The 14,718-nt window shown below is 35.1% G+C and overlaps 1 protein-coding gene across 1 annotated transcript; it reads right to left on the bottom strand.

The window, feature by feature from the left end:
• Window positions 1–83: 83 nt before the first annotated feature.
• LOC128558008 (protein mab-21-like 3) lies at window positions 84–14,328 on the bottom strand. The gene is made up of 5 exons (XM_053546745.1): window positions 14,308–14,328; window positions 13,409–13,630; window positions 11,152–11,269; window positions 10,028–10,428; window positions 84–8,985 (listed from the first exon to the last, which is right to left on the bottom strand). The coding sequence occupies exons 1-5, from the start codon at window positions 14,326–14,328 to the stop codon at window positions 8,743–8,745; spliced, it is 1,005 nt and encodes a 334-aa protein (XP_053402720.1). The 3' UTR covers window positions 84–8,742.
• Between the last annotated feature and the right edge of the window lie 390 nt (window positions 14,329–14,718).

Here is a 14,718-nt window from a genome sequence, read left to right as displayed (position 1 = left end):
AGAAAAGAAACTACATTAAGAGTTTAGTGATTAAATTTATTTACAAACTCTTTACAAGACTACAGCGTTGACCACAGACGGAAGACTGAATATATCATTTTATTATATAACTATATAAATGCTGTCAAAGATCCGGTTTGTATTTCACAAATAAATATGAACAGGCAGAAAAATTTCCGTATTGTACCTTTCGTATTCTATGTTACCGAACTACTTTCATTTCATATGCATAATCTGACACAGTTCTATAAATAGCGCACATAAAAACTTCACTCAGTTCTATTTTAACTTCAGCAAATTTATAAGATTTCATTTCTTTCGATAACAAAACAACAAACAAAACCAGGGGCCGTATTCATAAAGCATCTTAAGTATAAGTTTTGACTTAAGCTGAAGATTTTACTTAAGTTTGTGGTGATTTCAGCTTAAGTCTAAGTAAAAAACTTAAGTCCTATTCATAAAACAGCTTAAACTTAAGATACGTAAGAAATGACTAAGTCAGAAAACAAAATGGCGTCGTGAGTACGATTAAAGTGTTGTTTTTCAGATAAAAGCACTTTAAACATAATTGTGCATGTTTTATCTGTCTGAAATTAATGTTTTAAAATAAATTTCTTACCTAAGTAATACTTAAATAAATAATCAATTTCTTATACTTATACATACTTAAGATGCTTTATGAATACGGCCCCTGATGTAAGATTTTGTATGCGGCTCTCGTGATTCTTCCGTATCCATGTTCACCAATTATGATGAAATAGAATTTTTCAAAGATCACAAAACATTTGCCACATTGCCCGAACGCTTGATTCACCAATGCTGCAGTTCCAAATAACAACCTCTAGTTTCACATATATATTCGTTCACAAATTCCCCCTTTTAAAACATGAGCTGTCGGAGGACAGCAACGCTCGACTATTTAACAGCCTTGTCAGTTGAATGAATTTTAAAGTCGAAAAAGGGGCATAATTTTGTAAAATTGCAAAACAGGGTTATGGAACCTATAAAATGCATATCAGCGCAAGTCAATGAACAATTGTGTGAAGTTTCAATCAATTTCCATAAGTGCGTACTGAGATACCAGCTTACATAGAAAAACTTAACCAAAAATTGCTAAGTCGAAAAATGGGCATACTTTTGTAAAAATGCGAAGTAGAGTTATGGAACCAGTGCTCAGCATGTAAGATCGTCACAGTGACCATGTGTGTGAAGTTTCAATCCATTTCCGTGAATGGGTATTGAGATACCAGCTTACATATAAAACCTGGCCCAAAAACTGCTAAGTCAAAAAAGGGGCATAATTTTGTGAGAATGCAAAGAAGAGTTATGGAACCTGAGCACTGCATGTCAGATCATCACAGTGATCAAGTGTGTGAAGTTTCAATCCATTCCCATTAGTGGGTACTGAGATATCAGCTTACATACAAAAACTTAACCAAAAACTGCTAAGTCGAAAAAGGGGCATAAGTTTGTAAAATGCAAAGTAGAGTTATGGAACCTGTGCTCTGCATGTCAGATCATCACAGTCAACAAGTGTGTGAAGTCTGAATCCATTCCCATTAGTGGGTATTGAGATACCAGGTTACATATCAAACTTTAACCAAAGTCGAAAAAGGGGCATACTTTTGCAAAAAAGCTAAATACAGTTATTGAACCTGCAGTATAAGCCAGTTTAACACAGTGAATTCGTGTGTGAAGTTTCAGTCCATTCCCATTAGTGGTTACTGAAATACCAGCTTACATACAAAAATTTAACCAAATCGTGACGCCGACTGGGTGAGTCCAATAGATGTACCTTTTCTTTGAATAGTCAGCTAAAAAACGTATGAGCCACTTGTTTTGGCAAATGACCATATTATATCTATTTAAACAAACTTAAGAGGTTCATGCAAAGATTCTTCGTAAATGTGAACAGCAGTGAAAAAGAAGCTAAAAATTTCAGACAGACGCCGGAAACAAGGCGATATCAGCCTTCCTGTTGAACTCACTGCTTGCATAAAGCTATAATCAACTGTAGGGATATTACACGTCTTTTGTGTATTAACGTCTGCAGAAGCCATTGGTATATGTTTGTGACCTCGCCTGCAGAAGCCCTTGGAAAGTCGAGGTCACAAACATATCCCAAGGACTTCTGCAGACATTAATACACAAAACAGACGTATATTGTCGCTATTCTTGCATAAAAAACATGACACGATGACTGAATTTATTGTTTTCATATGTGATGACCTAATGATTCCGGTACATTTTTTATTTACCATTCTGTTCTTATCATTCTGTTGTTCTTGGAAACAGTAAACATGTTTTAAATATCCATAACTGGGGCCCACATATCACCAACTTTACCAAAAGCACGAATTTAAGGTTTTTAAGCATCTTATTTTTAGCTCGACTTTTCGAAGAAAATGTAGAACTACTGCACTCGCCCCGGCGTCGGCGTCGCCGTTGGTTAGTTTTTGATAAAGTCAAATATCTCTGTTACTATCAAAGCTATTGACTTGAAACTTAAAATAGTTATTTACTATCAAAGTCTACACCAGGAGAAACAATCCCCATAACTCTGGTTTGAATTTTGACAGAATTATGCCCCTTTTTAACTTAGAATTTTTGGTTAAAGTTTTTGATAAAGTCAAATTTCTCTGTTACTATCAAAGCCTTTGACTTGAAACTTAGATACTTATTTATCATCAAAGTCTACACCAGGACAAACGATCCCCATAACTCTGATTGAATTTTGACAGAATTATGCCCCTTTTTAACTTAGAATTTTTTGTTAAAATTTTTGATAAGTCAATTATCTCTGTTACTATTAAAGCTTTTGACTTGAAACTCAAAACAGATATTTACTATCAAAGTCTACACCAAGAGACACAATTCCCATAACTCTGATTTGCATTTTGACAAAATTATGCCCCTTTTTAACTTAGAATTTTTGGTTAAAATTTTTGATAAAGTCAAATATCTCTGTTACTATTAAAGCTTTTGACTTGAAACTCAAAATAGTTATTTGCTATCAAAGTCTACACCAGGAGACACAATTCCCATAACTCTGATTTGAATTTTGACAGAGTTATGTCCCTTTTTAACTTGGATATTTTTTTTACTGGCAAAGCTCTAATTCGGAGTCAAGCACTGAGAAAAGTCGAGCGCGCTGCCTTACGGACAGCTCTTGTTATTTCCCGTTATTACAAACATGACATTACCCATAATTTTCCGTATTACTTAAAACTTTGACAAACAGGAACACAATTATTAGAATAATAACTTTACAATCGAATTATTTTGAGTACGAACACATTTAGAGTACGGATGAGTACGAATGTAGTAACTAGCTTTCAAATCGATAGAGTTGCACGTTTACGTCACAGAAACTGTGAAGCTTGAGCTATTTTTGGAGTAATTCTGACAGGTTAACCCCGCCTCAACCACAATTAATTATTCATTCACCTTGTCGTGAAATTTTTTTCTTTATCTTGACGTCACACAAAGCGCGCGCTCTGACTCTGTCTTTGAAGTATTGCCGTACTTCCATACATTGTAAAATGCAATAAGGTGATAATGGATATGTTTTAAAAGTAGAATACAGAATAGTTCAACTATGTTCAAATGAAAACAGCACTTTTTTGTTTGTTATGACAATTATTATCGACAAAATTTCCAATCATGCAAGGTATACAAGGTTTTACAGAAAGGTATCTCGTTGAACCTTCAATGCTACGTAACACTTGTAGATCCATAAACACTGATTTATTTGATATTCAAACTTTTGCAGTCTTCTGTAGCTTAACTATTGCAAATCTAACTCCATTTTAGGTCTAGTTTTATTTTATTTTTATTTTATTGGTGGGGTTTACTTGTATGTGAATTTATCTACTATTTATTTGAAGTCGTTTAAACACTATTCAGTTATTTACATACAGGCAGTTGATAAGCCTTGTCTTCGTTCATGGAATGAACCATTTATAGACTCACTAAGTCAAAATAATTCGACGTTTAGTTTGTTTTATATTTGTGACGGTCACTCCAAATGGACCAAAATAATCGAGGATAAATAACAGCACATCGTCATTTAAAGTCATTGGTTTTATTGCTTACACATTACGTGTAACGTTAATCGTGTTAATATGATAACTTTTACATAAATTAATGAGGAATGAATTTAATCTCCCCTTTTGATTAGTCTAAATAATGAGACCTCGGGTAGACCGATTTTACATTTCCAAATTTTACGTTGTCTACCTAAAGGGGATATCGACCAGTCAAAAAAAATAACGATATTCAACTCTTTGAGTACAATTATTTGGACTACCTTTTGATACATGCAAGTTTTATTTGAATTTATCTCATATTCGCAACAAATCAGCAACTAAACCCAAATCTAGCGATGACAATTTCTTTCGAGTAGAGAAAATAACTCGTAACTGTTTCCTAGGATCGCGTCAAATTAGTTAGACTAAGACTCACATATTCCGTAAGAAATTGCCGACTTTTTTCAACTAAAGAGGCATGGTCGGTTCCGGGAATTGAACTTATGCCCTTCAATCAATGATGAGCGAATCCAACATCTCGAGTCAGTCACGTTTTATATTATTGTGAAAACTAAACACGAGATACGTTATTTAAAAGAAAAGTCTGCAGCAAAAGTTACTGAAATTTAGGCAGAAAAAAGGCCTGTAATGTATAAAAGGGTGTCTTTTTCACATCCACGTTACCTAAATGTAGTGTGCATTGTGGCAAGATTCATTTAAATTTTAAATGAAGATTAGATCTAGTACACCTATTACAATCCGGTTAAACACCCGTTCGAACAGTATTTAAATCATCATTTCTCGGTCATGCAGCCAATGCAAACAAGTTCATTCAATATTTTTTACTCGTATCGGAAAGGCGGAGTAACCTGTATAGACGAGTTCAAAAAATAGCTTTAGCATCGCTGCTTTTGTGACGTAAAGTACAAGTCTATCGATTTAAGATAAGGCGAAAGGGCAATTTGATCTGCAAACAGTAGTATTATATGAATTCTGCGAAAAATCAGGTAAAAATATTCCGACAAGACGTAGATGCCAAATATCAGTCTGCGCAGAAATACATACATACGTCCCTGGCAAAGCATTTCAAAAATAACAAGAGTTGTCCGTAAGCCTTCTCAGTGCTTGACTGAATTAGAGCTTTGCCAGTAAAAAAATCCAAGTTAAAAAGGGGCATACTTTGGCAAAAAAGCTAAATACAGTTATTGAACCAGCAGTATAAGCCAGTTTATCACAGTGAATTCATGTGTGAAGTTTCAGTCCATTCCCATTAGTGGTTACTGAAATACCAGCTTACATACAAAAACTTAACCAAATCGTGACGCCGGCTCCGACGCATGAGTGAGTCCAATAGTTGTACCTATTCTTTGAATAGTCAGCTAAAAAACGTATGAGCCACTTGTTTCGGCAAATGACCATATTATATCTATTTAAACAAACTTAAGAGGTTCAAGCAAAGATTCTTCGAAAATGTGAACAGCAGTGAAAAAGAAGCTAAAAGTTTCAGACAGACGCCGGAAACAACGCGATATCAGCCTTCCTGTTGAACTCACTGCTTGCATAAAGCTATAATCAACTGTAGGGATAATACAAGTTTTTTGTGTATTAACGTCTGCAGAAGCCCTTGGGATATGTTTGTGACCTCGCCTGCAGAAGCCCTTGGAAAGTCGAGGTCGCAAACATATCCCAAGGACTTCTGCAGACATTAATACACAAAACAAACGTGTATTGTCGCTATTCTTGCATAAAAAACACGACACGATGACTGAATTTATTGTTTTCATATGTGATGACCTAATGATTCCGGTACATTTTTTATTTACCATTCTGTTCTTACCATTCTGTTGATCTTGGAAACAGTAAACATGTTTTAAATATCCATAACTGGGGCCCACATATCACCAACTTTACCAAAAGCACGATTTGAAGGTTTTTGAGCATCTTATTTTTATTTCCCGTTATTACAAACATGACATTACCCATAATTTTCTATATTACTTAAAACTTTGACAAACAGGAACACAATTATTAGAATAATAACTTTACAATCGAATTATTTTGAGTACGAACACATTTAGAGTACGGATGAGTATGAATGTAGTGACTAGCTTTCAATGTTTATTATATGAATTCTGCGAAAAATCAGGTAAAAATATTCCGACAAGACATAGATGCCAAATATCAGTCTGCGCAAAAATACATACATACGTCCCTGGCAAAGCATTTCAAAAATAACAAGAGCTGTCCGTAAGACAGCGCGCTCGACTTTTCTCAGTGCTTGACTCTGAATTAGAGCTTTGCCAGTAAAAAAAATTACAAGTTAAAAAGGGACAAAAACCTGTTAAAATTCAAATTATAGTTATGAAAATTGTGTCTCCTGGTGTAGACTTTGATAGGAAATAATTATGAGTTTCAAGTCAAAAGATTAAATAGTAACAGAGATATTTGACTTTATCAAAAATTTTAACAAAAAAAGTTAAAAAGGGGCATAATTCTGTCACAATTCAATCAGAGTTATGACTCATGAGGATTGATTCTCCTGGTGTAGACTTTGATAGTAAATAAGTATTTTTAGTTTCAAGTCAAAAGCTGTGATAGTAACAGGAGATATTTGACTTTATCAAAAACTTTAACTAAAAATTCTAGGTTAAAAAGGAGCATAATTCTTTCAAAATTCAAACCAGAGTTATGGGAATTGTGACTCCTGGTGTAGATTTTGATAGTAAATAACTATTTTGAGTTTTAAGTCAAAGGCTTTAACAGTAACAGAGATATTTGACTTTATCAAAAATTTTAACTTTAACCAAAGGCGACGCCGGCGCCGGGGCGAGTGCAATAGCTCTACATTTTCTTCGAACAGTCGAGCTAAAAATCGTGTATTAACAGCACGTGAGTTGCCTTGTTTGCACACGATTTTTCTCCCGTTAATACATGGGCGGATCCAGCAAAAAAGTAGTTTTTCTGCAAGAATAATTGTTTGCAATTTACATGTCTAAATTTAATATCGTGCAATCGTTTGACATTTACATGCCTGAGCTATAAATCAAGCAATTGTTTGACGTACATGTATACATGCTATAATCAGCTAATTGTCTGACATATACATACCTAAAGCTATAAACAACTAATTTTTTACTGGCAAGCAACCGGTACATAGCCGAGTCATAAACAGGAGAAGAGATTCGTAAATTATGAGAAAAACTACGTATGTGTCAATAGGACACGGATGTCCCCACATACTGCGCCATCCTCTAAATAGCAAAGTTTTTATTAAGAAAGAATTCTAGAAAAAATACCCACAGAAAAAAGTCCATTATTTATGGTCATCTTCGCATGAAGGTCCTTCATCTGTGAAACTGTCAAGAATATCCTTTCAATAGTGTTTGACGAGTTGGACACACAAGCCTTTTCTCTATCTTTTGTATAGCAAAACTATCAAAGGGCTATAACTGCGGTTAATAATCACAGAAAAAAATCCTTCTTTTGTGGTCATTTGCACATCAAGCTTGTTCATCTTAGAAAGTTTGAAGGAAATCAGGCTAATAGTGAGAGAGGAGTTGGACACACAAGATTTCGGGACGTACGGACAGCTGCAACGCTATATGCCCCCACCCCATAAATGTGTGGGGGCATAAAAAAGATCTTAATATGCGCGCTGCTTACAGTAAATGACAAAAATATAAAGTTACATAAAGATGACTGAACACATAAGTGAATAAAGTATAACTAGAAATGTGTCCATGGGACACAGATGCCCCCACTACATGACATTAGTCAGGGGCCAGAACTCCTACAATACTGAATGAATCCGGATGCGAAACCCCAGGTGCACAACTACACATGCTGACCAACATTCCTGTAAACTTTGGAGATTCTAGGTCAAATACTTTTGGGGCTATGCGCGACACAACATTAAAATGACCAATTTTTACAAAGTCATGGGCCATAACTCCTACATGACTGGATGAATCCGGACGCGAAACCCCAGGTGCACAACTACACATGCTGACCAACATGCCTGTAAAGTTTTGTGACTCTAGGTCATATACTTTTGGAGCTAGGCACGACACAACATTAAAATGACCAATTTTTACAAAGTCAGGGGCCATAACTTCTACATGACTGAATGAATCCGGACGCGAAACCCCAGGTGCACAACTACACATGCTGACCAACATTCCTGTAAACTTTGGTGATTCTAGGTCAAATACTTTTGGAGCTATGCGCGACACAACATACAAATGACCAATTTTTTACTAAGTCAGCGGCCATAACTCTACATGTCTGGATGAATCCGGACGCGAAACCCCAGGTGCACAACTACACATGCTGACCAACATGCCTGTAAAGTTTTGTGACTCTAGGTCATATACTTTTGGAGCTAGGCACGACACAACATTAAAATGACCAATTTTTACAAAGCCAGGGGCCATAACTTCTACACGACTGAATGAATCCGGACGCGAAACCCGAGGTGCACAACTACACATGCTGACCAACATTCCTGTAAAGTTTTGTGACTCTACGTCAAATACTTTCAGAGCTACGCGCGACACAACATTTTCGGAAGGACGGACGGACAGACGGACGGACGGAAGGACGGACGGACAAGAGCAAATCTATATGCACCCCCGCCCAAAGTGGGGGCATAAAAATCATTACCAGCTCCTTGAATCAATTGTTTATGTCAGTTTAAACTGTTCAGATCGTTATCTCAAATCATAAGTTTCAACTTCGTCATCTCACTATTCAAATAGTTTGCCAGTTCGCAAAGTACCGCAGGTTCCTTCTTTTCAAGCACATTTAGGGAAGCATTGAAATATTCCGGAAGATTCCTTCGTCTCAAAGAGTTCTCCAGTTCCTCCATTGTTTTGATCAGACAGTTATCTCTGTTTTCGAAGTTCCAGTAGTCAAATGTTTCGTCTGCGTGCAATTCACATGACCAAAGTATCTGGGTCTGCCAACAATAACAACATGGCTTTATCTCAAAATGTTCCAGTATATACATTATTCATGTACTTTTTCGGAAAAGAGAATGTGAATTTACCTTCACATATAACATAGTTTAAGACATTTCATTTAATAAATGTTTCTGTAACTAAAGTTAAAAATATAAAAAAAAATAATATATAGCATCTGTAACTAAAGTTAATAATATAAAAAATAATATATATAACAACTGTATCTACAAAGAAATAATGGGCGCTTGACATGAAATAACTCAGCCTTACCAAAGCTGCATGCATATGAATGAATGAAATATACAGAAAATGATCATTGGATGTGAATATACACATTTAAAGGTCTCTTTTCCTCACGCATCTATACTTACACTGAGAGAAGAGCTACTGTTGAGATGTCGTATTTCATTCAGTTATGTTCTTAATTTGCTTAGAGTATAGAGTAAATATCTAAAACTACGTATTCTAAGAAACAACCAGTGTCAGAATGATAATGTCATATAGAATAGTGCTTTATTCACTTAAAAACATAAAATGTCCATGTATCTTATGTTTCAAAGTATGTTTAACAAATAATCAAGGCCTTCGAGTGGTTTATCGTCTGATTTACAACGGTTCATAGTTGAGATGCGTAGGAATTAAACCACGAGGGCGTTAGCCCGAGTGGTTAAATACTGAAGCATCTGAACGATGAACCGTGGTAAATTCGATGATAAATCACAAGAAGGCATTGATTGTTTTCATTCTGACATGCTCATTGACATAGATTTTCTATTTTAATAGATATTCTGCTGGACTTCATTTATCCGAGGAGTAATGTATCGGATGTCATGCGGCAATTTGACGTCATAATTGATGTCATAATGCTATCTTACCGGTCCGCGCGTCAACCGTTGTTTATCGCAGAATGTACAAAGCTTGATTTCTTCCTTTGTCAACTGGAAATCAAACCGAGTCATGTTAGAATGAAATTTTTATACTAGCGTATTACGACATTAGCTGTTCAATCTGTCACGTTAAATATACAAATGTATTTACCTTCAGAATGTGTGAACTAATTCCAGGCAGTTTGCTTGTTGAACCAGATTTGCATTTCTCTACAAACTTCTTCAGCAGCTTGAGCACACGCTTTCTGCATCCAAACCCTCTGTCGATGCTTGACAGTAGTGCCCTCTCAGCTCGAGAAAAAGAGATGGACCAAAACAAGTCCTTCTTCGGCACAAGATGAATGCCGCTTTCAATGGCAGCATCGATAACTTCTTTATCGAAAGCTTTTTTCGTTTGTAGTCTAGGCCATCCGAAATCTTCAAGCTTCAGCTTTGATGCACATTTTAGCGAGGCTGTAATATCTACACTAATATTATGTCGAATATCTTGCGTCTTTGGAGAAATCGTAAGCGTCAACGCTGGCCCTTGTGATGTGTTGCTAATGCTTACATCTGAAAACAAAATAACTATATGCTCACAGAAAATGGCTGATGTCAACGTATGGTGCAGTTCTTAGCATATATATATATAAACTAAAGAAGTACAAATATGCTTTTAAAGACCTTCGTGCATTTCGTTATTTTGTAATATCTTTTGTATTGGAATATATATTTATTGTGCCAGGAACGGTATTTTTCTGAGACAGCCATCCCCGTTGAAACAGTTGTCATTGAAACATTGCAGCTGTTATGAATTATATCAGATATTCAAAGCGATTGACAAGGTTTATATTTTGTAAATACAGAACAAATAGCAAAATTGTAAAATTCTTCTTTTTAAAGCTCCTGTTCATACTTCGGGCGAAAAGTTATTTTAACAACCCATGAAAGTACATAGATTTTCTCATCATTTCAAAAGCGCCTAATACCTAGATAAAGCGTCTTTTCCAAAATATAGTTTTAATATCTGCTAAGAAATGTTTGCAATACTTTATACTCAAAGCCGTTTACACAGAATAAACATTCATAGGTATCCTTAAAATGCTCAAACGTGAAACTGATCATATTAGAGTATTATTTTGTTTTGTTAAACGTTTTCATCGAATGCAGTACCTAATTAAACGGTTAATAAAGTTAGCAATTAAAGCAGTAAGAAAAAAACTTGTTTACATTCACAATTATTAAAAGCTCATAAATACAGTTTGAAGGTTAATATAATTATGTTTAAATAATCACCATCTAAACCCAATCCATTCTTGGCCCTCTTAATTTTCTGATGCAGGTCCTGTTTGACATCCCTTGGAATGATGTGAATACATCCAGACTGTGTGCTTTTATTGATAACCTCTGTATGCTGCAGTAAAAAAAAAAGATTTCTAAATTAAATACTGATGAGCATAGTACCTTGTTGCATCCTACTCGTTATTGGTGAGCCAGTTAATGACTTCGCCGGCGAATAAATCACGAAAGCGGTCTAGACGAGTTGGCGTTGAAGAACTTATTTTCGTCGACGATTTCTTTCAAATATTTATTAATTGGGTTACCGCCACACCGAAACAATTAATAGGTCATACTGATTACCCAGCTTTGATCAAATTGATGGTAGAGAAAGATACCAGGCGCCCTTCTGGGCAGTATTTCGTCACGGACAGGCACGATAAAAAGAATGAAAACTTCCGATTTAATTGGACAGTTTTTCGATAGCCTATAAAACCATTGAAATAGGGAATACCAGTAGTAAATAAAAGATGGAATTTCAATGTGCAATGGTCTTACACCCGAACGTTCGTTGACAAAGTTATCATTAACAAAATACATTGACATAAACACAAAACATTACATATATTTTATACAATTAATTATAATTAGACATATAGGTTCTTCGTCAGGAGATTACATTGTGTTGGATAGACGATTTTGAGTACAGCATGTAATTACTTCCTTCAATATTGTTTTAAAGATCTTATATGTCAGAGAATAAATGAAATAACAAGAAAATATTTTTAATGTTTCAAAAAAAATATCTGTGAATTATTATTCTATCATAGGTCAGTTTCGCATCTATTACGATAAATCGATTAAGATTTTTGGAACCGGTTCCAACCGCTGGTATTCATTATCAAGGTTTTATCAAGACACAGAAATATTTGATAAACGAACACAATCTTTACTAATATTTTACCTGACCATTACATGTTCTGACGAACTGTCCCGTAAGACGGATACTTAAAATATTCGGAAAATGTCCTAAAAATAAACAATTGCTGAAAACTGTGATCCACCTTGTTATGTGAAATTTCACCACGCGCACGCTATTGCGCATGCATCAAAACGAACATATGTAACAGTTCTTTGAAAATGGTGAGTTTTTAAAGGCGTTTGGCTGTCCGGAAGTGGGCCCCTTTGGGCAGTCCTTTTCCGAAATTCAAAGTTTTTATAAGTATACTGAAACTTGTTTCGTAGAGTAGTATACATGTTTTACATGCTGTTGAATTTTCATGTGAAACAACTCTTTATTTTGTTTGGTGTTTGTTTCTCAAAACGTAATGCTAAACGTTAAAGAAGCACCACAAAATAACTGTATTCTTTTGTGTTTCCATGATGGTATAGTCCGTTTTATTTGACCTGGCGGGGCGGAGTTAATCTCTGACTTATGCAAATAATGATAATCTCAAAAAACGAGCAAAATAGGTAGAGCAATATAATTGTTTCATTCCGTAATCTTCGGTAATCAACGACTAAAATTCAACGCTACATTGGTTACATGTACTACATGCCCCGCACAAAAATATAGTGGACCGTCGTGAAATCACGCCCCATCAGGTCAAATAAAATGCACTATAATTATACATGCTTTGCATGAAAAATATGAGATATGCAAGAATTTAATTTCAAATTGACAGTGAGATATATTAGGCCAAGACAATGTGTTTAATGTCTTAAAAATTTATTGAATTTAATGTAGTAATATGTACATAAATCAGTGTATTTAGTTAAATTTCAATCACATTTTGTTTCTACAATGTAAGACAGTTATTTATCTATATTCTTAAAACTATACTGAAAAGAGACTGAACAAGTTTGCAGATGAAGTTGTGAAAAAAACATTTATTCAGGTACTAAACTGTACACCTGAAAAGTTGTATATTACTGGTATTATAAGAATGATTTTCATGAAGTTTTTGTGTGCGAAAAAAGTAGGTCACTAGGTCGTGGTGGGTCTTTAAAGTCCTTTATCACACGCATAAGTTCACTCGATATCCGAGTATGAACAATCGAGAATTTTTACTTTAATAGATGGTGTTCAATATATTTCTAATTTGACAAAAGAACAGATATGAAATACGATTGCATTCAACGTATTAGGAAGACAAGATATGACCTTTTCAAAAACAGATTAGTTACGGTTGAAATAAGACGGCTATTTTAAAGTACTTTTTACATTTGTTGATAATAAATCTCCAAAATGTAAGAAAGACCAATTTTTACTTACTGCATCCCCACTTTGGAAGGCACTAGATGGTCCCCCTGCCAAAAGAATGGGTACTGAATAATAGTTCCACCTTAGTGTTGACGATGTGTCAGCCATGTGTATAAATTCTGGCGGTGTCTCGCTCTTTTGTACGTCCACAACAGCATATCCTGTAGGTATACTTGAACCAACATCTGTCTGAACGAGCTTGCGATCAGTGTACAAATTCTGCTGATGTGCACTCTGTAACAAAGGAAAAATAAAGAAATTGTTTTCAACAAGCCAATTGTTAAGATGATAATGCTCAACATCTGATATATATTTAATCACTCTAACATGGCTCGAATTGATTTCCAGTTAAACAAAGAAGAAAATCAAACGCTGTATATCCTGCGATACACAACGGTTGACGCGCGGACTGATAAGAGAGCATTATGGCGTCAATTATGACGTCTTGTGGCCGTCTGACGTCCGATACATTACTCCTTGCGTAAATGAATTCCAGCATAATATCTATCGAAATATATCAACGTGCATGTCAGAATGAAAACAATCAAGGGCTTCTTGTGATTTATCATCTAATTTACCACGGTTCATCGTTCAGATGCTTCAGTATTTAACTGAATTCCTACGCATCTGAACTCTGAAAATTAGACGATAAACAACGCGAAGGCCTTGATTATTTGTTAATTATATGTCTACACTGAAACGTGTATTTAAAAACAGATTGTTCAAGACAACATTATAAAGAACTAAGATAGTGATAATAAGGATTGTAAAATAATGATTTTCAAATATTACTTGCAGCATACATGTGAAAAATCGACTCAACACCTGTTGTTGTCGATCGGTATGATCATAATGCTTCTTGAAATTATGCAAAAAGAAAATAGAACACAAAAAATAGTTTTTGGCCATACAATGAACATTTCCTTCTTCATTTCCTAAACACTTTCATGATATTGAATGAGAAAGGAACTAGAGATGCTTTTGAGAAAAGCGCATATCTCCCTTATCAGACTTTCAGTGCTTTATCAAAAACAAGTTTTAACGATTTGGCTAGTTATGGAACTTGGCCGAGGTCTTACGGTCAAATACATTTTGTTCAAGTTTGGTGAAGATAGGATGAGAAATGTTCAACTTAGAGTGCGGACAAGCTTTGTGACAGACACATACACACACAGACTGGAGTAAATCAATATATCTCCCACACCACTGTGTGGTGGGAGACATAATTAAGACTTGGTCGAAGGAACCTAAGATTACGTAAAGTTCACATTTTGTAATATCCGTTCTCCATCATAAATGTACTTTTTTGCTTCCTGCTTTTC

Source organism: Mercenaria mercenaria, chromosome 6 (genome assembly GCF_021730395.1).
Source record: "Mercenaria mercenaria strain notata chromosome 6, MADL_Memer_1, whole genome shotgun sequence".
Classification (NCBI taxonomy): Eukaryota; Metazoa; Mollusca; class Bivalvia; order Venerida; family Veneridae; genus Mercenaria; species Mercenaria mercenaria.
The sequence above is the reverse complement of the archived record's forward strand: the minus strand, read 5'-3'. Positions and strand labels throughout refer to the sequence as shown.

Bases quoted from the DNA above. Each gene is read 5' to 3' on its own strand.
- LOC128558008 (XM_053546745.1), bottom strand. From the start codon at position 14,328: ATGAAGAAGGAAATGTTCATT. The intron at 13,631-14,307 runs GTATGGCCAAAA...CCTTTGTTACAG, and splicing joins TGAAGAAGGAAATGTTCATT to AGTGCACATCAGCAGAATTT. The intron at 8,986-10,027 runs GTAAATACATTT...TATTGTTGGCAG, and splicing joins TTAGTTCACACATTCTGAAG to ACCCAGATACTTTGGTCATG.